General features: G+C 45.2%; 1 protein-coding gene across 1 annotated transcript in view; it reads left to right on the forward strand.

Annotated features, from left to right (window-relative positions):
• The window catches only part of camsap1a (calmodulin regulated spectrin-associated protein 1a), a gene marked incomplete at both ends in the record, with an annotated part of 82,399 nt that extends 62,147 nt beyond the window's left edge, over positions 1 to 20,252 (forward strand). Inside the window, 8 exons of the mRNA XM_084325009.1 lie at positions 442 to 2,953; positions 3,775 to 3,911; positions 4,830 to 5,038; positions 8,671 to 8,727; positions 9,955 to 10,042; positions 11,305 to 11,429; positions 18,421 to 18,539; positions 19,962 to 20,252. Of these exons, the coding sequence (XP_084181135.1) occupies positions 442 to 2,953; positions 3,775 to 3,911; positions 4,830 to 5,038; positions 8,671 to 8,727; positions 9,955 to 10,042; positions 11,305 to 11,429; positions 18,421 to 18,539; positions 19,962 to 20,252 (3,538 nt within the window). The remainder of the gene's footprint in view (positions 1 to 441; positions 2,954 to 3,774; positions 3,912 to 4,829; positions 5,039 to 8,670; positions 8,728 to 9,954; positions 10,043 to 11,304; positions 11,430 to 18,420; positions 18,540 to 19,961) is intronic.
• Positions 20,253 to 24,792: the final 4,540 nt, after the last annotated feature.

Genomic DNA, 24,792 nt, shown 5'->3' on the forward strand with positions numbered 1-24,792 from the left:
AGGCCTGGAATTCCTTGAAAACAGCAAATCTTTTAACAAGGTGCTTAAAAAGTCATTGAAATTCAAATCAACCATTCACATTGAACGTTTTGTTCATCTATGAGAAAATAGTTTTATATGTGTTAAAGTGTAACTAATTCTCGGAAATTGGTTTTAAGCCATAAATATTGGATCCGTTTTTTTTTCTATAAAAAATTATGCATTTACCTGTAAGTGAATTGTATCCTTTTAAATGCCCTTTTAAAATGAAAAATAGTGCTTGGAAAAGTATTTGAAAGTCCTTGAAATCAAATTTTAAATGTCTGTCTCATCACTAAAATGATCATTGCATTTCACGTCGAGGCTGTGATTATACAGTAGCTGATCATTACTTGTTCTTTACTTGGTCCCCTCAGACCTTTCATTTATTGGCTCGTTCTCTCTCTTCTTCCCCGTGTCCAGGCCTTTATCCCAGCAGATGCCCTACACCCTACATTTCTCTGTGGAGGGCGACGGGGACGGTGTCAGTCTGGCCCGGTCCATCAGTAAAGACAGCTTGGCCTCCAACATCACAAGCATCACCCCCAAACACAACATGCTGGGGTCGGGCCTGCCTCCCCACCTGCCTCCCCGCAGACTCAACGGCCAGGGCCTGCTGGGTCACATCCGCATCGAGGACGAAGAGGAGGAGGTGGAGGAGGAGGAGCTGGTGGCCATCATCCACCCCGCCGCTCTGGGACGACGGCGGGCCGAGAGCGGCGACATGGAGCAGGACGAGCTGGAGATCCAGAACAGAATCCCTACGGCCCGTCTCTCCCCCCCCCGCCCCGATCCTGACGCTGCTTCCTGTGCCGCTGACCCCCAGCCCCAGGCGGATAGCTTCTTCCTGGAGCCACTGATGCCCGCCGTCCTGAAGCCAGCCAAGGAGAAGAGCATCAGCCTTAACAAGGAGGAGGAGAGCGGAGAGGGTCGCGGCAGAGCCACAGTAGGCCCTCGGAGAGCCACCACGGATACCCAGAGGAGAAGCCTTCCGACTGAATCCAGTGACCTCAAAAGTCGCTTTACTCCCATCCCTGCAGCAGAACGGGTATCCAGCCCTCTCAGGCCACCCACCGAGGGGGCAGTAGGCTCCTCTCCTAGGTCCGGTAGGGAACAGTCCTTTGGCTTCTTCCTCCATCTGTCCGGAGAGCAGGGTCAGGGCCAGAGGAGCCCTGCTCTGACAGAGGAACAGGGCCAGGCAGGCCTCCCGGCACAGGGAGGCCGCGAGAGCCCCTTCTCCACCGCCTGGGACGGGGGCCGCGACTCGGACTCGGAGATCGCAGACCTGGAGGAAGAGGACGACGATGAGGAGGAGGAGCAGATGGACCTGGCCAAGGAGGTGTTGCGGAGGGTGAGAGGGAAGTGTCTGGGGGAAGGAGGAGAATATGACTTTGTAGAGGGAGAGGGGGAGTCGGCCAAGCTGGGAGAAGACGAGAAGGTGTGTGAGCGGGAGGATAAGGAGGGTGGCAGCGGGCGCTCCAGCCCCTGCCCGAGCACCATGTCCTGGGCCAGCAGCGCCTCAGGCAGCACCAGCGTGAGGATGACTAGTTTCGCCGAACGCAAGTTCCACAAGCTCAACTTCCCAGACGGCTGCTCCAGCACCAGCAGCTCCCAGAAGACCACGCCCGACGGCTCGGAGAGCGCCCCCTTCCCTCTGGGAGGAGGCTCCTGGCACGTGAAGCGCGACAGCAGCCCCGGCCGGCTGGGGAAGGAGGGCGCCCCGGCGGTGCCCTCGGAACTGGTGCAGCTCCACATGCAGCTGGAGGAGCAGCGGCGCGCCATCGAGCATCAGAAGAAGAAGATAGAGACCATGTCGGCGCGGCAGCGTCTCAAGCTGGGGAAAGCCGCCTTCTTGAACATAGTGAAGAAAAGTGGAGGAGGGAAGAGCGACACCTTGCCTCTGCCCCTGAAACACCGCCAGGAGACCCCAGAGCTGTCGGTAGCCAACGGGGGCAAGGCGAAGGCCGTGCCCTGCAAGGACGACTCCTGTCTGGAGTCCCTGAGGGACCAGGGAAAGGCGGGACAGACCGAGGGAGGACTGATGGCCAGGGACAACAGGTTGAACACGGATCCCATGTCCCCGGACATTGGGTCCGAGCCTGACCTGACCGAGTGCAGCCGCTCCATAGAGCTTCTGAATGACGCCATCAGCTCCATCCAGCAGCAGATGATGCAGCTGTCCTTACAGCAGGACCGGCTGATGAAGCAGAGTGTGGTGTCCCCTACGGGACCCTCTACCCCAGCCCCCATCTCAGTCCCCATCTCGGCTCCCATCTCAGCCCCCATCTCCGCCCCCATCTCGGCCCCCATCTCAGCCCCCATCTCCGCCGCAACACCTGCCCCGTCCTCTGAGTCCAGACCCCGGGAAACGGTCCACTTCGTAGAGCTCGGCGGCGCCACCAACTCCGCCCCGAGCCGTCGACCTCCGAAGTTGAGCTCCGGCCGGCACAGTCCTTGGACCAAACCCTCGGAGCTGAAACTGATCAAGGAGAGCCACAGGCCAGCATCCGCCAAGAACAGCTCCCCTGCTGCCCCAGATTCCAGACACTCTCCAAGAGGGACCGTTGGCGGGAACCAGGAGGGAGGAGTTTTTGAGAGCAACAGGTCCTCGGAGAGAAACGTCCTAAGAAACACCACCTTCCGAGTCCACAACGACTCCAGCCCGTGCAGCCCCAGGGAAGGTTCTGGCCGCAGCCCCCCAGACCAGCCCCTTCCCCTGCCTCAGGAACCCCCGGTCATCTCTAGCGTCCTCAAGCCTTCTTCCTCCGGAGGCGCAGACGGGACGGAATGTGCCGGCGGAGAGGATGCCGCCAGGATCAAGCTGATTGAGGTGGACCTCTCGGATCTCAAGGACACATCTGAGGACGGCGGGTCGGACCAAGCGGACACCTCAGGAGACGGCGAGCAGAAGAATGGGCTGGGTTTCTTCTTTAAGGTACTATTGTGTGTAAGGCTGAGACCACTTATCGATTTATCGATAATTATTGATAACTGCGTGAAATCACTAAGTGGTGTCACTTATCGATTTGTTTGCATGTGTAAAAAAAAATTTAAAAGAAAGGTTTTAAATACTTTCTTAAAAAAAAATTATTTAACGTTAGTTCGTGTGTGTGTGTGTGTGTGTATGTGTGTGTGTGTCACGTGCACTCACTGTAGTTTTTGCGATGCTGTAGTTGGCCCAAGCTGAGCGCGCTGCCAGTAGCGATCAGGAAGATGCCGTAATAATACAAAAAAGAATAATAAATTCTAGGTATTAATGAAGCCAGCATAGAAATCTGGTTAGGGGTGGTGGAGAGGATAAAACATTATGTGAACTATTAATCCATGGTATCAAACGGAATAATGGATGTATTCAAGGGGGGTCCGGTAGGGGGGGAAGAACGAGTAAGAGCATGTATGTGTTTTATAGTGGATTTCTACTGTATGTCATGTCAAAAAAAAAAAATTAAATAAAAAAACATTTGTTCAAAAAAATAATAATAATAATAATAAAAATAATAATAATAAAGAAATTGATATATAATAATAATAAAAAATCTATATTTATCAATAATTTTGTCCCGATTGATCAATTCTTCCAAATGGCATATCGTCTCAGCCTTAATTGTATGTTTGTGTCCACATGTGTGTGAAACATTTGACGTGCCGTCTTCCCTAAAGGCTTATCGACAGGTCACATCCGAGAAGGGTGTATTCTTATTGAGGTTCCATTGCACAGCTGTCTTGAGAGGTACATCCTTTCCTTGTATCTTTCAGGATGAGGAGAAGGTGGAGGATGATGTGGCGAAGCGTCGTGCCGCCTTCCTCTTCAAACAGCAGTGCAGGGCAGAGGAGGCCAGGCTGCGTAAACTACAACAAGAGCCCGGCAGCGAGCAGAAGCGAGACGAGGCCAGGTACGCCTATATATATATATATATAGCCTCATACTGTATAACTCAGGGGTTCTCAAACTAAATATTTTTTTTAAACTTTTTGTATCTCTTTCTCGGATTTTCTCTGTTTTTCTCCCCGTCCCAATTTAGTCGTTGTGCCAATTCCCCCCCCCCCCTCCCCTACCTGGTTGTTGTGCGCATGTTCTCCTACTGGTCGGTACAAGGGAACCCTGAAGTATCCGCACGCTTCCTCCGACACGTGCGGCGACAGCCAGTGGCTCTCTTCTCACCTGGCAGCGAGGACTCTCATTGGTGAAGTGTAACGCGTGGGAGGTCATGCTGCCTTCCTCAAGTCCCGCCTCCGCTGAGCAAGCGCCCAGACCTGACCTGTAGGCGTCGCTGTCCACAACGCCAGTTTCCCACCCACGGCTTCCCTCCCCCTAACCCAGCCAAACGAGTTAGTATAGCGATCAGCCCAAGCCAAGGCAATGCTGACTCCGGGAGTCGAGACCGCAGCCTCTTGCATTGGTGACGAGCGCAATCTCCACTACGCCACCTGACCGCCCCTCTCAAACTTTTTTTATACCACAACCCCATTTTATTAAAAATGTTTGGTGACCCCACACTTAAACTTAATGTGTCGCATAATTTCAATGTGGAATTAAGGAATATCAAAATAAAAGCACACGTTGTTGAACTTGATCATGCATATTTATTAGAACATTTTATTACAGCACTATGTTATCAATACACATTTATAAAACGAGGCATATTTAGCCAAAATATGTTGCCAGAACATTTAAAAGAAATGTAAATAATATATATAGATTTTTTATTTTTTTGCCAATGCGCTGTCACCTACCCTGTCTACCTACTTTGGGTCGCGACCCGTCGTTTGAGAAGCGCTGGTATCACTGTTTCTCCCTTCCTCCTCCCCAGGCGTAAGGCAGAGGAGGAGCGCGAGCGCAAGGAGGAGGAGAAGGCTCGGCGGGAGCTGATCAAGCAGGAGTACCTGAGGAGGAAGCAGCAGGAGCTGATCGAGGAGCAGGGCTCGGTGAAGCCCCGGCCCAGGACCAAGTCCAGGAGGAGCAGGCCCAAGTCCCTGCACCGCGGGGACAACGACGGCCTCTCCAAGGGACCCACCACACGTAAGAGCAGCGAGACGACACAGAGGAGAAAGAAAAACAACGATGCTAAAAACAACCGTCTACTCACCCTCTGTAGTGCTGCTGTTATTGAATGAATGAATGAATGAAAGATTTTTTATTTTCTAACAAGTATAAAAACTAAAATATATCTGTTCATTTGACATACAAAAGATAATACAAAAAAAAGACAACAAAAAGAGAAACGGATAAACAAATCATAGTCTACCCTGTTTGAAAAAGGAGTAGTTTTAAATTCCTACGCCTTTTTAACTATCACAAATTATATAGTTTTATTCTATTGTTAAAGTTATGTATAAACGCTGTATCTCTATACAATCCAATACGTTTATATTTAAATACATTTACATAAATATATAATATAATATATATATACTAAATAAATACCACATGATATACATAATTTCTTAAATGTTTTATTTACATCTTACACATACTCCCAATCAACACACTTCCTCTTCCAGATACCCATTTAAGAAAGATTTTTTTAAACTGATTTATGTTTGTACTCTGTTTTAGCTTTAACTCCAGACTGTTCCACAAGTCCACCCCACAGATTGACGTGCACATTTTGGTTCTGACACTGAGTTTTTTTTTAAGTTTAGCTCTCCTCTCAAATTATAGCCACCTTCTCTTTCCCTGAAAATCTTTTGTATATTTTTTGGCAACAGGTTATTTCTGGCTTTGTACATGATTTTAAATTTGACCAGAGCTGGGAACTACAGTGTCTGGGATATTATGGATTTCCCTGCAGACACAAATAACTCAAATAGCTTTCATTCTAATATTAAAAAATTCATGAACACTAGAGAATGAAGCCTCTATATTTTGGTGACCTCATGTCCTATCCTCTAGCGCCACCATCAGTCCAAACTTTACATTTGTGATTGTGAACACTATAACTCCAATAGCTTTCATTCAAATATTTTCAAATTTGCGGTGCACATTTATGAACCCTAGAGGATGAACCATCAGGGCCAAACTTTACATTTTGGAATTTGTGTATCTCCTGATCTGTTAGTCATGCAGTCATGATAGTGGCATTCATAGATGTACCTACTCATGCACTCAACAACTTTGCCGTACGGACCTATGAAATCTGCCATATTGGAATTTCCACCATGTTGAATGATATGAAAAACACTTTTCCCCCTACTTCCCCCTAGCCTGTTCACCTGATTCTCACCAAACCTGCTGTGTGGAATTTGGGTATTAACATCTTGAAATGTGTCATTTTTAATAATTAATAGGCCATACCATATCCAATCAGAAACAGGAAATGATTTGTTACAGTGTGAATGCACTGTCCAATTTCCACCAACCATGGCATGTTTGCCTTACAATATCAAGGAAGCCTGCAAAGTTCTGAGTCACCTGGCCTCATGGTGGCGCTATTCTTCTAAAACTAAAAACATTCCTCAGTGGGGCACGGTCAAAAGGATTGATTGAGCATTTGGGCCGTTCGGGGGTTTGTACCTGCTGTCTGTGACGTTCGGGGTTTTGTACCTGCTGTCGGTAACCAACAGCACATGTCTAGTTGTTTTGTGTGTATGTGTGTGTGTGTGTGTGTGTGTGTGTGTGTGTGTGTGGTGCCTTTGTTTGTTACACACATCTGAGTAGGACTGGGTGATATGGAAAAAGATCATGTAAATAGCATAATAATCAATAATTAATCACTGCTGGTATCTGGTGAAAAACCTAAATAATCTTTGCCTAATTGCTGTTCATTATACTGGACTGCATGGTACTGGAAGCTGTGATACCAAACTGCAACTTTCATTTGGCACTCTCAACATTTATTTCAGAAATCAATTAGTCAGAAGTGTGCTTTTAGAAATGTATTAATTAATTAAAAATAACAATAAATTCAGACAACAGATTTTATTATCACGAGATCCCACAATACGATAACAATGAAACAATGGTAAGGGCGCCTAGGTGGTGTAGTGGGCAAGGCACTGGCCACCAGTGTGGAGACGCTAGGATTCGCGTGTTCGAATCCAGCTCTCCACATTGTTTTTCAGTTTGGCTGGTCGTCCGCAGTAATACACATTGGCCGTATTACGGGGAGGGAAAAACTGAAGGGTGGGGATCGAACGTTGTGAACAAGCGACTCCTACAAGTCGGTTGGTGCGCCTGCGCAGTAGAATCAGGAAGTGTCGGGGGCAGCGTGAGCCTCCCACGCGTTACTCCTCGACACTGAGAGATCGAGCTGCGCAGGTGAAAAGATGCGACTGCTGTTACCTCAAGTACCGGAGGGGACTTGTGCTATGTATGACTTAGTCCACATTGCAGCCGGCTTGTGGGAGGCAAGAAACAGCGTCCGTGACAGGGGAGGGTTGAATTGGATGATACGAAATTGGGATGGGAGAAAAATGGGAGAAAAAGTGGATCAAAAAAAAACAATGAAACAATGGTGTATAGTGTGTAGTGTATAGTGTGTATTATCTGTTTAGCTCTCCTGTGTGTTCTTCTAAGTGTTTAGCCCTGCCCTGTGTGTGGAGTGTATTGTATAGTGTGTAATAGTGTGTAGTGTGTATTATCTGTTTAGCTCTCCTGTGTGTTCTTCTAAGTGTGTGTAGGGTTGGGTACCGTTCACATTTGAACCGATACCGGTACCCAACGGTACCTTTTTTCTGTACTTTAGTCTCAAATCTTTTTATCTACCTACCTCTACCTGTCCAAGCTTCAGATGATTTATTATCATTATTATTTATTTAGAACAATTTGTTAATATATATATATAATATATAATATTGCAGCGAGTGTTGTCTGCATCTAGCTTTGTAAAGTGGAACCACACTTGCGACCGTTTTCGGCTTGCCATTGCCCCGACTGCTTTGTTGTTGAATCAAGTCAAATCCTAGGTAAGTGTGTATTGTGCACGTGAACGTGCGGCACACTTCATCGTGGTAAACGAAACGTTGACGTCATCGGACTATTACCGAAATGTGGCACCGGTGGATCTCACGTGAATCGGTACTCGGTAGTACCGACGACGTGATTCGGTCGATACCGGATTCGGTACCCATCCCTGCCTGTGTGTGGGTGTATAGGGAGGTGTAGTCTGACGTCACTTTGGACCGCCCGCGAGGTCCACCCGTAGGCTATAGGGATTTATCATTGGGAAAATGGATTATCGGCTATTGTAACAATTCTGCCACATGAACATTGAAAAGCTTTCCATTTTTGCACAAAATTAGTTCCCTTCTATCACTAACATTATTGTTTAAGCATTGTTGGTTGAAATAAAATTCGGCTAATCTTTTTTACTATTAATTGCGAATATTTTCATGTTGAGCTATAGATTGTGGATGAATATGCACAGAAAGGTACACCATGCCAAATGTTCATGCTTTATTTGTTTTAAACGAGACGATTTAGAAATGGGCAATGGGGAAATACATTGCGTTTTTCAAGATGGTGGACCGGCCGGAAACAGCGATGACGTAACCACTACACCTCCCTATAGTGTGTATAGTGTATAGTGTGTATTGTTCTTCCAAGCGTTTAGCCCTGCCCTGTGTGTGGGTGTATAGTGTATAGTGTGTAATAGTGTGTAGTGTGTATAGTGTATAGTGTGTATTGTTTAGCCCTGCCCTGTGTGTGTGCAGGTCACTCCCTGAGGGCGTCCATGTTGATCAAAGCCCAGGGCTCGAGCTGCAGGGGAGGTGAAGCCATCTTAACCTGCTCTGCATGACCCTGCCGTGACCCCTGTAGATTACACATCCCATAATACCAACCCCCCCCCCCTACGTTTTACAGTCCCTCAGGGAGACTCAGACACGGGTCACAAGGGCAGAACCAGAGAGTGTTTATAGATCCGTTTTATATTTATCTTGTTCCCCGTGTTCCTGTAGGCTCTCTGATCTGGTGTGTTTCTCTGTCCACTGTGCCTTGTGCTTCGTCTTTACGTTGTACGTGTTCTGACTTTCTCCTAGTGTTTACGATCACACGGAGCACACAGGCGCATTGGGCCATGTGAATCAAATACCAGGGACGTGCACATGACTTTAGAGGGGCAGGTGCTCAAAGGCTGAAAAGGGCACTGGGCCTGTGCGCGTACAAAGCGAGCGCGCAGTGCGCGCCAGCCCGGTTTTTGGGGGCCCTTTTTGGGCGGGGGGGGGGGCCCCCTTTTTATTTTTTTTGGGTTTTGGTGATCAAATATTAAATATTGAACTATAATAATCAGTGCAGGAGCTCACTTATCCTTGAAAGACACTTTTATCACTGACTTAAAAGGCACATACATCTCCATAAATGTTCAGGGGGGAGGGAATAAGTGCTTACCCTACAGACCCCAAGAAGTGCTGTATATTCTGTATTGTTTAATATAAATGCATTATTTATTCCAATCCCGATTTGTATTTGAGATTCCCAAATCCCAGATTCTTGACTTCTTTGTGTCCCTCAGTGAGTGTAATACCAGCATTCAACTGTATGCGCCACAGCGCCACACAGATGTTGGAAGCCGGTATTGCACTGGGAAGTGCTTCAAATAGTTTTTACTTGAGTTGACTGTATTGTTTATTATTGGTTATTAGCATAATTGTACAAACCGAACATATACAGTATTTAGTTTTTGGTGTAAAGTGGATAAAAAAGTGGATAAAAAAAAGAATTGGCATAAAAAGGGCACTTTTTTATGAGGCACAAAAGGGCAGGTGCTCGAGCACCCTTTGGGCTCTATGTGTGCACGTGTCTGTCAAACACTGTTACTATTTAGAGTAAAATTATGTTTCATTGCCTGACACTCCAATGAAAGCATTGGGACGGGTGGGTGGGTGGGGGTCAGCGATGTGAGGACGGGTGTGGGGGGGGGGGGGGGGTGTTAGAAGTTTGGTACTGTTTTAGCGAAGAGGGCAGATTTTAAACCCTGCCGTCGCTTCCACTTGCAGCCGACCTGAGCTGTAACTACAGAGGATCCACCCTCTCACTGGCCACCGAGGCAGGCAGCGTCACCTCCGGAGGGGCGGAGTCACAGAGGTGAGAGGAGCGCAGTTCACATCATGTGTGGTTCTTTGATGTTGCATACCAGTTCAATACCAATTACTGCATGTGTGTGTGTGTGTGTGTGTTTGAGAAAGAGAGAATACACTCTGATTTTGTCGTGTGTGTGCATGTGTGTGTGTGTGTGTGTGTGAGAGTGTGTAACGTGACGGGTGTGTGTCTTCCAGGGCTGGCTCCGTGTACTCATTGGAGTCCTTCCCCATGTGTGTGTGTGTGTGTGTGTAACGGGTGTGTGTCTTCCAGGGCAGCAGGACCATGTGTGTGTGTGTGTGTGTGTGTGTGTGCATGTAACGGGTGTGTGTCTTCCAGGGCTGGCTCTGTGTGTGTGTGTGTAACGGGTGTGTGTCTTCCAGGGCTGGCTCTGTGTGTGTGTGTGTGTGTGTGTGTAACTGGTGTGTGTCTTCCAGGGCTGGCTCGGTGTGTGTGTGTGTGTGTGTGTGTGTAACGGGTGTGTGTCTTCCAGGGCTGGCTCGGTGTGTGTGTGTGTGTAACGTGACAGTGTGTGTCTTCCAGGGCTTGCTCTGTGTGTGTGTGTGTGTAACGTGACGGTGTGTGTCTTCCAGGGCTGGCTCGGTGTGTGTGTGTGTGTAACGTGACAGTGTGTGTCTTCCAGGGCTTGCTCTGTGTGTGTGTGTGTGTAACGTGACGGTGTGTGTCTTCCAGGGCTGGCTCCGTGTGCTCTGTGGCATCCTTCCCCATGTGTGTGTGTGTGTGTGTGTGTGTGTGTGTAACGTGTAACGTGATGGTGTGTGTCTTCCAGGGCTGGCTCGGTGTGTGTGTGTGTGTGTGTAACGTGACAGTGTGTGTCTTCCAGGGCTGGCTCGGTGTGTGTGTGTGTGTGTGTGTGTGTGTAACGTGACGGTGTGTGTCTTCCAGGGCTGGCTCGGTGTGTGTGTGTGTGTAACGTGACGGTGTGTGTCTTCCAGGGCTGGCTCCGTGTGCTCCGTGGAGTCCTTCCCCATGTGTGTGTGTGTGTGTGTGTGTGTGTGTGTGTGTATAACGGTGTGTGTCTTCCAGGGCTGGCTCGGTGTGCTCAGTGGAGTCCTTCCCCATGTGTGTGTGTGTGTGTGTGTGTGTAACGGTGTGTGTCTTCCAGGGCTGGCTCGGTGTGCTCTGTGGAGTCCTTCCCCATGTGTGTGTGTGTAACGGTGTGTGTCTTCCAGGGCTGGCTCGGTGTGCTCCGTGGAGTCCTTCCCCATGTGTGTGTGTGTGTGTGTGTAACGGTGTGTGTCTTCCAGGGCTGGCTCTGTGTGCTCCGTGGAGTCCTTCCCCATGCTGAGCAGGGCCTCCAGCAGGACCATGGAGAGGGACTGGGAGAACGGCTCCACCGCCTCCTCCGTCACCTCCGCCGCGGAGTACAACGGTGAGAAGAAGAAGTGACACGAGACGCAAAACACACCAATATCTGCTTGTTTCTGTTTTGTTTATTTACACATATAAAAACAATTACATATAATACAATATAATCCACACAGAGATGTGAAGGAGAATTGCCTAAAAACAGTGGCGGCTCTGCCACTAGGGGCGCAAGGGCGCCGACCCACCTGCTGTTAAATCACAGAAGAAGAAAATAAAACTTTTTAGTTTTTAGTTTTATAGCCCTATAAATAATATAAACATGTTTAAAATGAATAATATTTACTCATTTTAAGTATTTGTATTTCCAATGCACAATATAACGTTATTATCTCAAATAAAAAAACACTCGTTTTCCTGAGCAGGAAGTGACATCACGTTTTTTTTATTTTTTTTATTTTTTTGTATTTCTCGGCCCGGGCTAGACGCGATAGCGCTCTGAGTGCGCGTCACAGTTTGATCGCTGTATCCGTCACAGCCAATCAGTGCATAACGCGTTGTGCGTTGAAATATGACTATTATGTTGGAATCCGGGCGCGATTTGAAGCGGTCTAGCCAGTAGCGTCAAGAATTTCTGTAGCCGCATTTCGCGGAGACGCTCTCTGATTGGCCGACGCCAGTATTTTTTTCCGTAGCAGAATTTCACAGAGACGATCTCTGATTGGCCGAATCCAATTTCTAATGTTCCAATTCTAGCTTCTAGCTTCCTAGGTTGGTTCCTAGGTTGGTCCTAGGTTGTTTGTCTTAGAGCGTGCCGTGACTGCAAGTTCTTTAGACTGTTAAGCTTAGGCACTCTTTCAAAGTTGGTTAAGGTTAGAGTTTGTCTTAGAGCATGGCGATAGAATGCCAGGTAGTTTGCAGTCTGTTCGAGCGGAAATGGACAAAGGAATGAAGTACTTGTGACTGTTGTGTGGTGCTGCTAACAAGCTAACACTTGGCTAACAAGCTATATGGCGGATGCAGTCTGGACACAGTGGACAGTGGTCTGGAATACATCAACAGTGATACACTACTTTATCAAGGCAAGCCCTCCTGCCCTGGACGTGTCAACTAAACAGTGAGTCTCTCTCTCTCTCTCTCTCTCTCTCTCTCTCTCTCTCTCTCTCGCGTTTGGATTGAAAATACGTGGATTATGGCTTGTTCAATATCGTCTATGTTTGAATGAATGAATGAATGAGAACTTTATTAACAGATTGCAGAATGGGTACAATACAGTACGGCTCAATACACACAATTGTTAAGGGGATGCAGACCAGAGAAAGACGTTTGTCTTGTTTACATCAGGGTCCCAGATTTTCGATTCATATCGATAGTTTAATAGCTAGCCTTGGCTCGTTTAACAATATGCAAAATATGTGTACAGCCCTGTACTCATACTGAAGTTATTCTTGGTATATAATAGGTCTGATTGTGTAACGAATCGATTCCACGTCGCGCTGTGTGTGAGAGAGAGAAGGAGAGAGGGAGAGATCTGCCTGTGTTTGGAGACGGGGCGAGTTTTGTTTCTAACTTTTCTATTTATATATTGTGTTTCAAGTTGTGAATTAGAGTCTAGACTATACTTTATTTGACTGGTTGTGTGTTGTTGTAGTAACAGCTGAGCGACTCGTTCATAAGAGCCGATTCATTGCCGTGAGCGTGAGTCGAATCGCTCACGTCTTGCCATGAGTCTGTTGCGTGGTACTGTACATGTTTGCAAAATGTTTGGTATAGCGCCCCTAGTGGCGAAGCACCCACGGGCCACCACTGCCTAAAAACCCTCTAGTCTAGGGGCTTGTATGTGGCATTCACCAAGAAGCAAAATTATACTGAGATTACATCTATATAAAATACCCCCCCCCCCAAACACACACAAGGAACATTCATTCATAATGCATACAAGCAGATCTACAGATAGACACCGAAGTAGGCACTTATGCCATACGGCTTCATGTTTAGAGAAAATAAAGTAAAGGAACTACTACAAATAATGACAGGAAGAAGTTCTTCACTTCTGTTGTTGTGATTATACAAGAGGAAAAACAACAGTATTTCTTGGACATGTGCGTTGGGGGGGGGGGGGGGGGGGGGTAGGTATCACTAGGGACGGGCGATATGTTCAAAATATCATATCACACAATATTTAATCACGGTAAAGATATTTGACAGTGTTTCTTTTCCCCCAGTGTGAATGACAGACTTCTTTGTCAACTATCGTCTTGGGGCTCTTTTCAGTAAAAGATTTCCTTCCATTTTCATCCAGAAATACTCATGCAAGCTACCACTTCTAGATACATGTGTTTTCAAATGAATAAATATTAGCGTTGACAACGGGAAAACGCATACAACATTTGCATGGAATCATGATGGTAATACTGTACCTTGATAATCATTCTACCACCCGGCCCTCGGCCGCTCACATCACGAGAGTCTTTTGTTACTGCGTTCCAGTCATCCGGCTTTCATCCTACATGCGGTAAGATTACCAGAATGTAGTATTCAGTAACGCTGATTTGAGAGAGTGAAGACCGTCATTAATGCTGATTGTGAGTGAAGACCGTCAGTAACGCTGATTTGAGAGAGTGAAGACCGTCATTAATGCTGATTGTGAGTGAAGACCGTCATTAATGCTGATTTGAGAGAGTGAAGACCGTCATTAATGCTGATTGTGAGTGAAGACCGTCATTAATGCTGATTTGAGAGAGTGAAGACCGTCATTAATGCTGATTGTGAGTGAAGACCGTCATTAATGCTGATTGTGAGTGAAGACCGTCAGTAACGCTGATTGTGAGTGAAGACAGTTGAAGACAGAAGAGGTGCACCCTTCCTGCTGACTTGTTGTTCAGAGGTGCACCCTTCCTACTGACTTGTTGTTCAGAGGTGCACCCCTCCTGCTGACTTGTTGTACAGAGGTGCACCCCTCCTGCTGACTTGTTGTTCAGAGGTGCACCCCTCCTGCTGACTTGTTGTTCAGAGGTGCACCCCTCCTGCTGACTTGTTGTACAGAGGTGCACCCCTCCTGCTGACTTGTTGTTCAGAGGTGCACCCCTCCTGCTGACTTGTTGTACAGAGGTGCACCCCTCCTGCTGACTTGTTGTTCAGAGGTGCACCCCTCCTGCTGACTTGTTTTTTTTTTTTAATTTTTTTTATTATTGCAAAACAAAACTTATTAAAAGTCAGTACTCAACACACAATGTATAATGAAACTTTCAGTAAAGGTGGTTAAAATATATGCAAGTACAGAAACAGGATAAAACAAAAATAGTCAATAATAACATTTTAACCGTATACCGTGTATATCCAGCGAAGTTACAATTATATAAATGTTAGTATATAATATACCCCGAATACCTATTTTCTAAAACCCTACACACATATGCTCCAGCTCAAATCCCCCCCCCCCCGGACCCCCTCTTGGATAGTACCTCCATTATCCCTCACTCCTAACCAGACATCACCATTATAGGCTAGCTTTTATTCTCTCCACCACTTCTAACCACATTAACATTTTGGATTCATTGAGCCCTAGAATTCTTGCTGTTGATATTTCTTGATATATCACATCAAGATATGTAAGAAACCACACTTTCCGGCACATTTTTTCCGGTTGAAACCAACGTGATGCAATCAGTTTTTTAGCTACTGTGATACCCGATAAAACCAATCTTTTTAGTTGTGGGTTCACTGCAAACTCAAAAACATCATTCAATAGCAATACAGCGGGGTGTACAGGTATATTCCAAAATACGAGTATTGATAATTGTTGGGACACATCTTCCCAGAATGTCTTAACTGGTGGGCAGTCCCAATACATGTGCATAAATGTTCCTTCGTCCCCATTTGTACATTGGGAGCATTTGGAGTTTTGTATAAGCCCCATTTTGCACAGCCTTATAGGAGTCAAGTATGTCCTGTGAATATAGTTCAGATTGATTTGTTGATGATCCGGGTTCCTTGATGTAAGTCGGACATTTGCCCAGGCTCCTTGCCAATCAAAGTCATTTTCCAGGTCTGGTATATCCCTCCTCCAGACATTGTCTAGTTGAAGGGTTTCGTACGAGGACGTTAGTAATTGTGAATAAAAACCTGATACAAAACCTCCCAATGTATTTCTGTCATAGAAAAATTTGTGGTATCTGTGGTGTTCAATTGGTATGTGTAATGGAACACCGTGGGATCTCATACAAAGTTTTAACTGTATGTAAAAAAGCCATGTGGACTCGGTGAGGTTAAACTTTATGCATATTTCGACATAACTACAGAGGCCCTTGTTATTAAAAATATCCCCTAATGAGTGTATGCCTCTTTCTTCCCATACAGGGAATCTTATAGGTCGTTTTCCCATTAAGAGAGCATTGTTATTGAATATGGGAGTGTGATTATGCCATACTTGATTGTTAGGAAATTTCCTTTGAGTTTCCCGCCATGTCCTGATTGCATGGGTTATTATTGGGCCAAATTCTCGCTCACAATGCTTGATTGAAAGTTTAGTGTATGCTATGTCTTTCAATCTCTGTGGGGCTACTATGTTTTCTTCTAATTTTCTCCAAGATACCAAAGCCTCGGGGTCAAACCATATCTTCTTCAATGGTCTTAATGTGAAGGCATTAAAATATTGTAAAAAATCTGGGACTGCCATGCCACCGTCTGCTTTACTTCTCTGTGCGGTGGATCTTTTTATGCGAGGTGGTTTGTTATTCCAAATAAATTTGTATGTGGAGGTTTGTAATCTTTTCCAGTAGCCCTCTGGAGGAGGTAACGGAAGCATTGAGCTGAAGAAATTGATTCTTGGTAATACATCCATCTTAACTATTGATATCCTTGCCTGTACTGAGTTTTTAAGTTTTGCCCACCTGTCCAGGTCGTCCTTGATTTTGTTCTGTATTTTTGTGTAATTGTGCTTCACCGTTTGTCTTATGGTGGGGAATATTTCCACTCCCAAGCATCTGAAATGTTTTACCATCGGTATCGCACCTGGGAGGGTTATATCTTTTTTTGCAGGGGTGTTAAGTGGAAGGAAAGCCGACTTCGGCCAATTTATCTTAAATCCCGATAAATCACCAAAGTTCTCAATCAACTTGAGCAGATGAGGCAATGTGGTGTTGGGGTTTTGCATGAACAATATTACGTCGTCCGCATATAAACTAATTTTTTGTTGTGTGCCCTTGATTACGATTGGTTCTATGGATTGGGATTGTCTTATATATTGTGCTAAAGGCTCTAATGATAAATTGAATAGTCCGGGACTAAGAGGGCAACCCTGTCTGGCAGAGCGTGATACCGGAAAGATTTTGGAGATGATTGTGCCTGTTGTAATCATGGCCGATGGGTCCTTGTATAGTACTTTAATCATATCAATGAAACCTTTTCCTAACCCCATCCTTTCCAATACTGCCCATAGAAACGACCATTCCAACCTGTCAAATGCTTTCATAGTATCCAGGGATAGTATCGCCTTAGGTGTGATGTCCTCTTTGTCTGTATCTAGTACGTGCAGTATTCGCCTTATGTTATCATTGATCAGGCGACCTTTTATGAAGCCTGTTTGGTCCGTATGAACTAAAGACGTCATATGCTTTTGCAATCTGATGGCTAATATCTTAGAGTACAGTTTGACATCGGTTCCGAGGAGGCTTAAAGGACGGTAACTACCGCATTCAGTGGGGTCTTTGTCTTTTTTGTGAAGAACTGAAATGAGTGCGGTATTTTGGTGTTCGATGAAGCTTCCCTCTTTGACTGAGTATAAGATCATATTTAGTAATAAGGGTCCAAATATGTCCCAGCAAGAAATGTACATTTCTGATGGGATACCGTCAATTCCCGGAGCTTTGCCGTTTTTCATTCCGGATATGGCCTTCTTGAGTTCTTCTAATGTGATCGGTACTTCTAACTGTTTAGCGTCTTCATCTGTAAGTTTAGGGAGAGTAATTTGATTAAGATATGTGTCTAATTTGTCTTGATCAAAGGTCGTTTCTGAGTTATATAAATCGGAGTAGAATTCTTTGAATGTATCGTTTATTATTTTGGGTTCTGTTACTAGAGCTTGTTGTTTCCTAATGGCAGTTATATCTGCAAATTTTGCATTAATTCTTAGTCGCATGGCTAAAAGGTGACTAGGTTTAGAACCTTGGAAGTACTGCTGTTGTCTAGTGCTGCGTATTTGCAATTCCGATTTTTGTCTGTAAATTGCTTTGATCTCGGTCTTTAGAATGTTAACTTGGTTATCTAGTCTAGTAGAGTTGTTGTATTTTAAAGAATTAAAAAGCGTTGAGTAAAGCGTTTCTTTTTCAGACAGTTTTGTGTTTTGATTTTTGCGCAATATGGAGGTAAATCTATCCGAGAAATCCTTGATCATACTCTTTACCGACATCCATAATATTCTGGGATCTTGCACCGAGTTAGCATTAACTTGTAGGAATACTGTGAGAGCTTCTTTAATTTGTGTAATGAATTCCTTGTTGTTAAGCAGCATCGAATTAAAACGCCATCTTGGGGCCCGGGTAGATAATGTACCAAATGTTGCTTTCAGGATTAAGTAGCAGTGATCTGATAGCGCATTGGGTGTCATTTCCACTTCGTATTTATCAAATATTCTCGGGGATGCAAAGACGTAATCAATTCTGGATAGTGTGTTGTGTCTCGCCGAACGACAGGAGTACTTGCGGGTCAAGGGGTTAAGTGAACGCCATAAATCAGTTACTCCTGTTGATTTTGACCAATCTTTTAATGCTTTAGATGAATTCTTTTGTTCGCTGGAGAAGGAAAGGTAAGTTTTGTCCATCCTTGGGTTCCAAATGGCATTAAAATCCGCACCTATTATGTATGAGTACTCGGGATGGTTTAACATTTCTCCTGTTAGTGAAGTGAAGAAACCCACTTCGTACAAATTCGGGGTGCACCCCTCCTGCTGACTTGTTGTTCACAATCTGTCGCTTTGGATAAAAGCGTTGGCTAAATGACTAAAATGTAATAAACGTAAAGCGCTAAACTTGAAATCCCGTGTGATATTCTGTCGTTAGGTCCCAAGCTCTTCAAGGAACCGAGCTCCAAGTCCAACAAGCACATCATCATGAACGCCGTCGCCCACTGCTGCCTCGCCGGCAAGGTGAACGAGTCCCAGAAGAACCTGGTCCTGGAGGTCAGTGTGCTTGAACATCCGTGAGGTTTAGACGAGACGGCGACTAAGACTTTAACCCTTTCACTGCCACACGACAGACGGTTAACCCTTTACTTTCACACAACCGACGGTCGCCGTGAACGTCTGTGTATTGTCGCAGTGAAAAGGGTTAACCGTTTTGGTAGTGCGGCTATAGTGTCTGATATGACACTGATATGATGATAAAATAGTGTCTATTTTATCATGCCCATCTTATGTCTTTTTATTATCTGTCTATTTTATTATTAGTATTATTGCACAATCGAAGCGGGCATGACCACCTGCATTTCACTGTATGTGACAAATAAACCTCTTGAATCTTGAATCTCTTGAATCTTACACCCAATTAAAAGCTCAATGGCATCTGTACAGAAAACGTGACTATTCTATTGTTTTATTGTGATCGTTATTCAAAACACTTAAAAGGTGCTGTAAGTGGTGTTTTCTTTGGTTAGAATTAGTCGTCAACATTTTAAAATGGTAACTCTTACATTCCAAAAGCCATCACTGATATAGAGTGTTTGGTCGGTAACATGGGTCTCCCAGTCCCTCCGCACTGCATTAAACAGAAAATACATCTTCTGGTATCCCGTTCCCACTTTATCCAATCAGGAGAGAGAACTCCACACTGCAAAAAGTGTCTGACAAAAATTTGAAATAAAAACTAGTTTTAAACAAAGATGTGCTTGAAACAAGTACACATGTCTGCCAGTGCAATAAGCAAATTCCTTGAAATAAGTGTAACAGAGAGATTTGAACCTGTGACCATAGGATCTACAGGCAGCCGCACTAACCAGCTGAGCTAAAGGGTCCGACCTGTTAGCAGGTGCTGGTTGACTGAGACCGACTAATCCATAGTTTACATACGTCCTCCCCCCGAGAAAGTGCGCCCTTGCACGTTCTTTGGTCCCCACGCGCACTATCCCAGGGGTTAAGGCACTGAGATCCCACCCCCATTGCTACGTGAACCTGATTCAGATTCACTGGAAAGTGAGATCCCACCGCTGTCACCAATGTAACCGAGAGATTTGAACCTGTGACCATAGGATCCACAGGCAGCCGCACTAACCAGCTGAGCTAAAGGGTCCGACCCGTTAGCAGGTGCTGATTGACTGCGACCGACTAATCCATAGTTTACACAAGTTAAAAAATAAAAAAATCTCTCTTGATTGGATAAAGTGGGAACGGGATACCAGGAAATGTATCTTCTGTTTACTGCAGAGCGGATGTTACTGACCAAACACTCTATATCAGTAATGGCTGTCAGAATGTAGCGCTATTTTAACAAACAAACAAAAACACCACTTACAGCGCCTTTAACGGATCGGAGCCGTCCGTTTTTTCATAGCGACTAACGACACATCACCCCCCCCCCCCCAATTTCCTCGTCTCCCTCTGCGACAGGAGCTGGAGAGGTGCGAGTCCAACCACCTGATGATTCTGTTCCGCGACGGTGGCTGCCAGTACCGCAGCGTCTACTGCTACTCGCCCAACACAGAGGAGATCGTCAAGTTCTGCGGCACGGGTCCGCGCGCCATCGGCCCCAAGATGATCGACAAGTTGTACAAGTACAGCTCGGAGCGCAAGCAGTTCAACGCCATCCCCGCCAAGTCCGTGTCGGTCACCGTGGACGCCTTGACCATCCACAACACCCTGTGGCAGGCGAGGAGACCCGGCAGCGCCCGGAGGAAGTGAGGGAGAGAGGAGGGAGAGAGAGAGAGAGAGAGAGAGGGCTCCTCTGGTGGTTGGGGGTTATACTACTACTACTATTACTATTACTGCTACTACTGCTACTACTACAGCTAGTACTACGACTGTTGGGCGGGACCCGATAGTCGCAGAGATGATTGACATGAGACCTGTTAGCCTGCCGGTTGGGCCTGCCGGTTACGGGAAGGGGGGGGTCTATCACTGTGTAGGTGTGTTCTAGCCTTCTGATAGGTGGAGAGGTCCGTCTCCGTAGTGTTGAGATAATTTGTATGAAACACCTTCCAACTGAATGCACTCTACTAATGTTTTAGTTTTTATTTGACTTTTGTTAGGTTTTCTTCTTATTTATTTATTTTTTTGCATGTGGCACTTTTATGTTTTGAAATATTAGGTTCATCGGTGTAGTAATGTCACTAAATCCCCTCTACGATGGACTGCTATAGGAGGTAGGTACTACTACCGCTGAAGGACTACTGACACTTAAGTGCAACTACAGACAGGCATCAGTGAACGTATATGTAATAGTATTACAGACTAACAGGAACTACTGAAATGTTTTTTTTGCTATTCCAGCCTGGCAAAAAAAACAAAAACCCTGCTGCTGTGATTCCTTCAGTCTCTTTCAGACGGGAGGCTCTTTATGTATTCACCGGTAGCTGCTAAGTTACTGGCCACCATTTCAGTGCTTTTACCAAGAGGGATCTTTGAACAAACGTTCTCTCTTTAAGAGTTTTTTTTTTTTTAAGTACGAAAGGGATGTTTTGAGACCGGTACTGTTGAGTCTTGTTTTCTATGAGTGTGTTTGTGCTGCAGGAGTGACTGGGTGCGTTTGTGTGTTTTTATTTTTGTGGGGGTGGGGGGGGGGGGGGGGGGGGGGGGGGGGTCGGGAGTGGGGGGTTGTGTGCGTGTTTTTCGTGCATCTCGCTCTGAATGTGTTTACTCTCTCCGGATTATGCTTTAAAAAACGTCATGCAACAGAAGAATGGCGCAAAACACCGCCACCACTACTGCTGTTTTCACAAGTGTTGGAGGTGAGAGTTGCCATCACGATGGTGGAAGAGAGCGGTCTCATGAGGTATTTTCTTTTTTTTTACTGCAAGGAACATAGTACCAGTAATAGTACCAGTATGTATCCCAAACAGCAGCAAGCTCCCCGGGGCTCAGTGCATTATACCCGCCGATCTATTATGCATCATACTACTGTCCACTATAATCTGTATTACCTGAACGAGCCCTTGGAGATGTCAAGGCGGGTCACAACAAGCCCCGCTGAACCCAACCGGTCTGAGGTCAGTGCACTGGCCTCGCTATGACATCCACCACGGCACTACAGTAAGTGCTGCCGACGCCATGTCATCTCTGCTGCTCCTTTACCAAAAACACTGGGTTCTGGCTGGTCGGAGATCAGATTTAAATGTAGCCTCTCTGGTCCTCTTAGGAGCTGCCCTACCGTGACGAATTCTGCCTCCAGCTCATTCAAGGGAAGAGAAGAACTGCACAATACTTGATATTTGTTTGCTGCATTTTGTAAAAAAAAAAAAAAAGTTTTATTCCATTATTAGGCTTTTATTTGTTTTATTTCAACATGTTGTACCATATATTTATTTTGAAGAGAAACACTAAAAATGTAATAATAAATGCTTCTACTGCTAAACCAAAAGTATGGTTTGTTGGCTCACGCATCGCATCACATTTGACATTTTTACAGAGTATTTTTCTTCCTCGCAAGACGGACGACATCTTTGCAGTCTTGAGGAAAATGGGAAGCCAGTAGTCTGCAGGATGGAGCTGCTTGTTGTAGTTCACACACCAGGCTCTGCTCCCCAGCCGACACCGTCTGTAGTTCACACACCAGGCTCTGCTCCCCAGCCGACACCGTCTGTAGTTCACACCCACCAGGCTCTGCTCCCCAGCCGACACTGTCTGTAGTTCACACACCAGGCTCTGCTCCCCAGCCGACACCGTCTGTAGTTCACACACACCAGGCTCTGCTCCCCAGCCGACACCGTCTGTAGTTCACGACACACCAGGCTCTGCTCCCCAGCTGACACTGTCTGTAGTTCACACACACCAGGCTCTGCTCCCCAGCCGACACTGTCTGTAGTTCACACACCAGGCTCTGCTCCCCAGCCGACACTGTCTGTAGTTCACACACCAGGCTCTGCTCCCCAGCCGACACTGTCTGTAGTTCACACACCAGGCTCTGCTCCCCAGCTGACACTGTCTGTAGTTCACACACCAGGCTCTGCTCCCCAGCCGACACCGTCTGTAGTTCACACACCAGCAGGGGTGTGAAAGGACCCAGAAATTATACTTAAGTGAAAGTATGGGTACCATCTCAAAATCTTACTCAAGTCAAAGTCAGAGTATCTGGCTGAAAAGGTACTTGAGTAAAAGTCCAAAAGTTTCTACTTTAAAATGTACTTAAGTACTAAAAAAATAAAAGTAAACACTTTTTTTTATTGCAAGGGATAGACCAGGGGTCTCAAACTCATTCCATTGTGGGCCAAGTTTTAATTGTAACCGTTTCATCCTCTTCATCACTCGTACTATCGTTTGTGGCCATCTTCTGTAGCTTGAATGAATTAATTATTTTATTTCGAATGTTTACAAATACAAATAAATAAACAAACAAATAATCTTTCGAATTTTTTTACAAATAAACAAACGAAAAGGATAGGTTTGAAGCCGAAGGCTTATAGAGCAACCTACCCCTAATTTAAAAAACAAACACAAAAATAAATCAACAATCAAAAATCAACAAAAACCGATCCAGAAAAGAACAAAAAAAGTTAAAGTTTGCAAGATAAAACAAACAAACAAAAAAATCAATAATCAACAAAAATCGTTCCTGAAAAGAACATAAGCCAACATAGGAAAATCAAAAATGCATCTGCAATGCCAGAGTTTCATGGTAGAGAAAATGTTTACTATAAGATTCTAGAACCCTGTTTTTAAACATCTTTTTAAACTTAAAAATACTCCTGCTGTTTTTTATTTCATCCGGTATATTGTTCCAGAGTTTCACTCCTTTAACTGACAATACTTTTAAGTGTGGTTCGAGCTCTAGGCTGTTTCAAATTGAGTGTTCTTCTTAAATTATACATCACCTCTCGTTCTTTAAACAAAATGTGTAAGTTACATGGCAGTTGATAACTTCTAGCTTTAAAAACTATCTCTGCTGTTTTAAGGTCAACTAAGTCGAGGAACTTTAATGCCCTTAGTTCAAAAAACAGTGTGTTTGTAGGATGGAGATAACTAACATTGTTCACAACCCTTATTGCCTTTTTCTGTAAGATGATAATAGGATTCAGATTCGTTTTGTATGTGTTTTCCCAAGTTTCTATACAGTAAGTTACATATGGTAATAAAATAGTACAATAAATTGTGTATAATGATCTCAAATTTAATATGTGTCTGGTTTTTCAGTGCCAGCAGGGGGCGCACGATTTAGTGCTTGAATGCCCACCATCCACTTCAATGTTAGCGTTAATAACGCCTAATCTATGTTTTAAATTATGGCTATGTGTCTAATCTGCCCGTCGCTTATCAATGACTCGTTTTCCAGTCAACATTGTCGAAGCGGATTGTTTTTTTATCGGTTCATTTTCGTTTTATAGCATTTTGAAAAGCCCTCGTTTTCAAGGAAAATAAAAAGATTCCATGATAAAAGACGTTTACTGGAATATTCTAGAATACACAAAAACGTTGTCATTTTTCGGCCTATTCATGAATCGTTTTCAAATAAACGCTAGATTATTGATAGTATATGTGTACGTATGCACGCTGGGGCCGCAAGCTGAAAATCAATTATCTGAGTTCCTCATCAGCGATCACGCACACACACACACACACACATAGGGGACACGTTGATATCTCATCGAATACAACTCTGATTATCCCAAGACTGGTAAAATAGATTCCTTACCTCAGATCAGATGTTCTCCAAAAAGATCATTCCAATTCCTGATCGCCATTCCAAAAATCGATCACTACTGTCTACTATCGATTGGCTACTGTCACACTGTGAATATATATTCCAGGCTGATTCCTGTCCCGCGAAGCCTTTTTACAACGCATCCGCGTTTCTGCTCTGATTGGCCAGGTCATGTGACATGAGCGCCAATCGTGGGACGGCAAGTTTCTACACTGGTTAAGCTTAGGCACTCTTCGATGTTGGTTAAGGTTAGAGTTTGTCTTAGAGCGTGACGGCAAGTTCTTTCGCCGGTTAAGCTTAGGCACTCTTTCGAAGTTGGTTAAGGTTAGAGTTTGTCTTAGAGCATGGCGATAGAACACCAGGTAGTTAGCAGGCTGTTCGACGCGGAAATGGGCAGACACGCTATTGGGCGCACATGTCACATGACCTGGCCAATCAGAGCGGCGGAAACGCGGATGCGTTGTAAAAAGGCTACACGCGTCCCGCGATGACTTCCATGTTGAGCAGACAGCTTGCCAGCTCAGGGAGCCAGCTGGCTCCGCCTCTACATATCGACTGATCCCAGGTCAGTATAAGCGACTGACGTGC

Source organism: Notolepis coatsorum (assembly GCF_963971535.1).
Source record: "Notolepis coatsorum genome assembly, chromosome: 11".
Taxonomy (NCBI): domain Eukaryota; kingdom Metazoa; phylum Chordata; class Actinopteri; order Aulopiformes; family Paralepididae; genus Notolepis; species Notolepis coatsorum.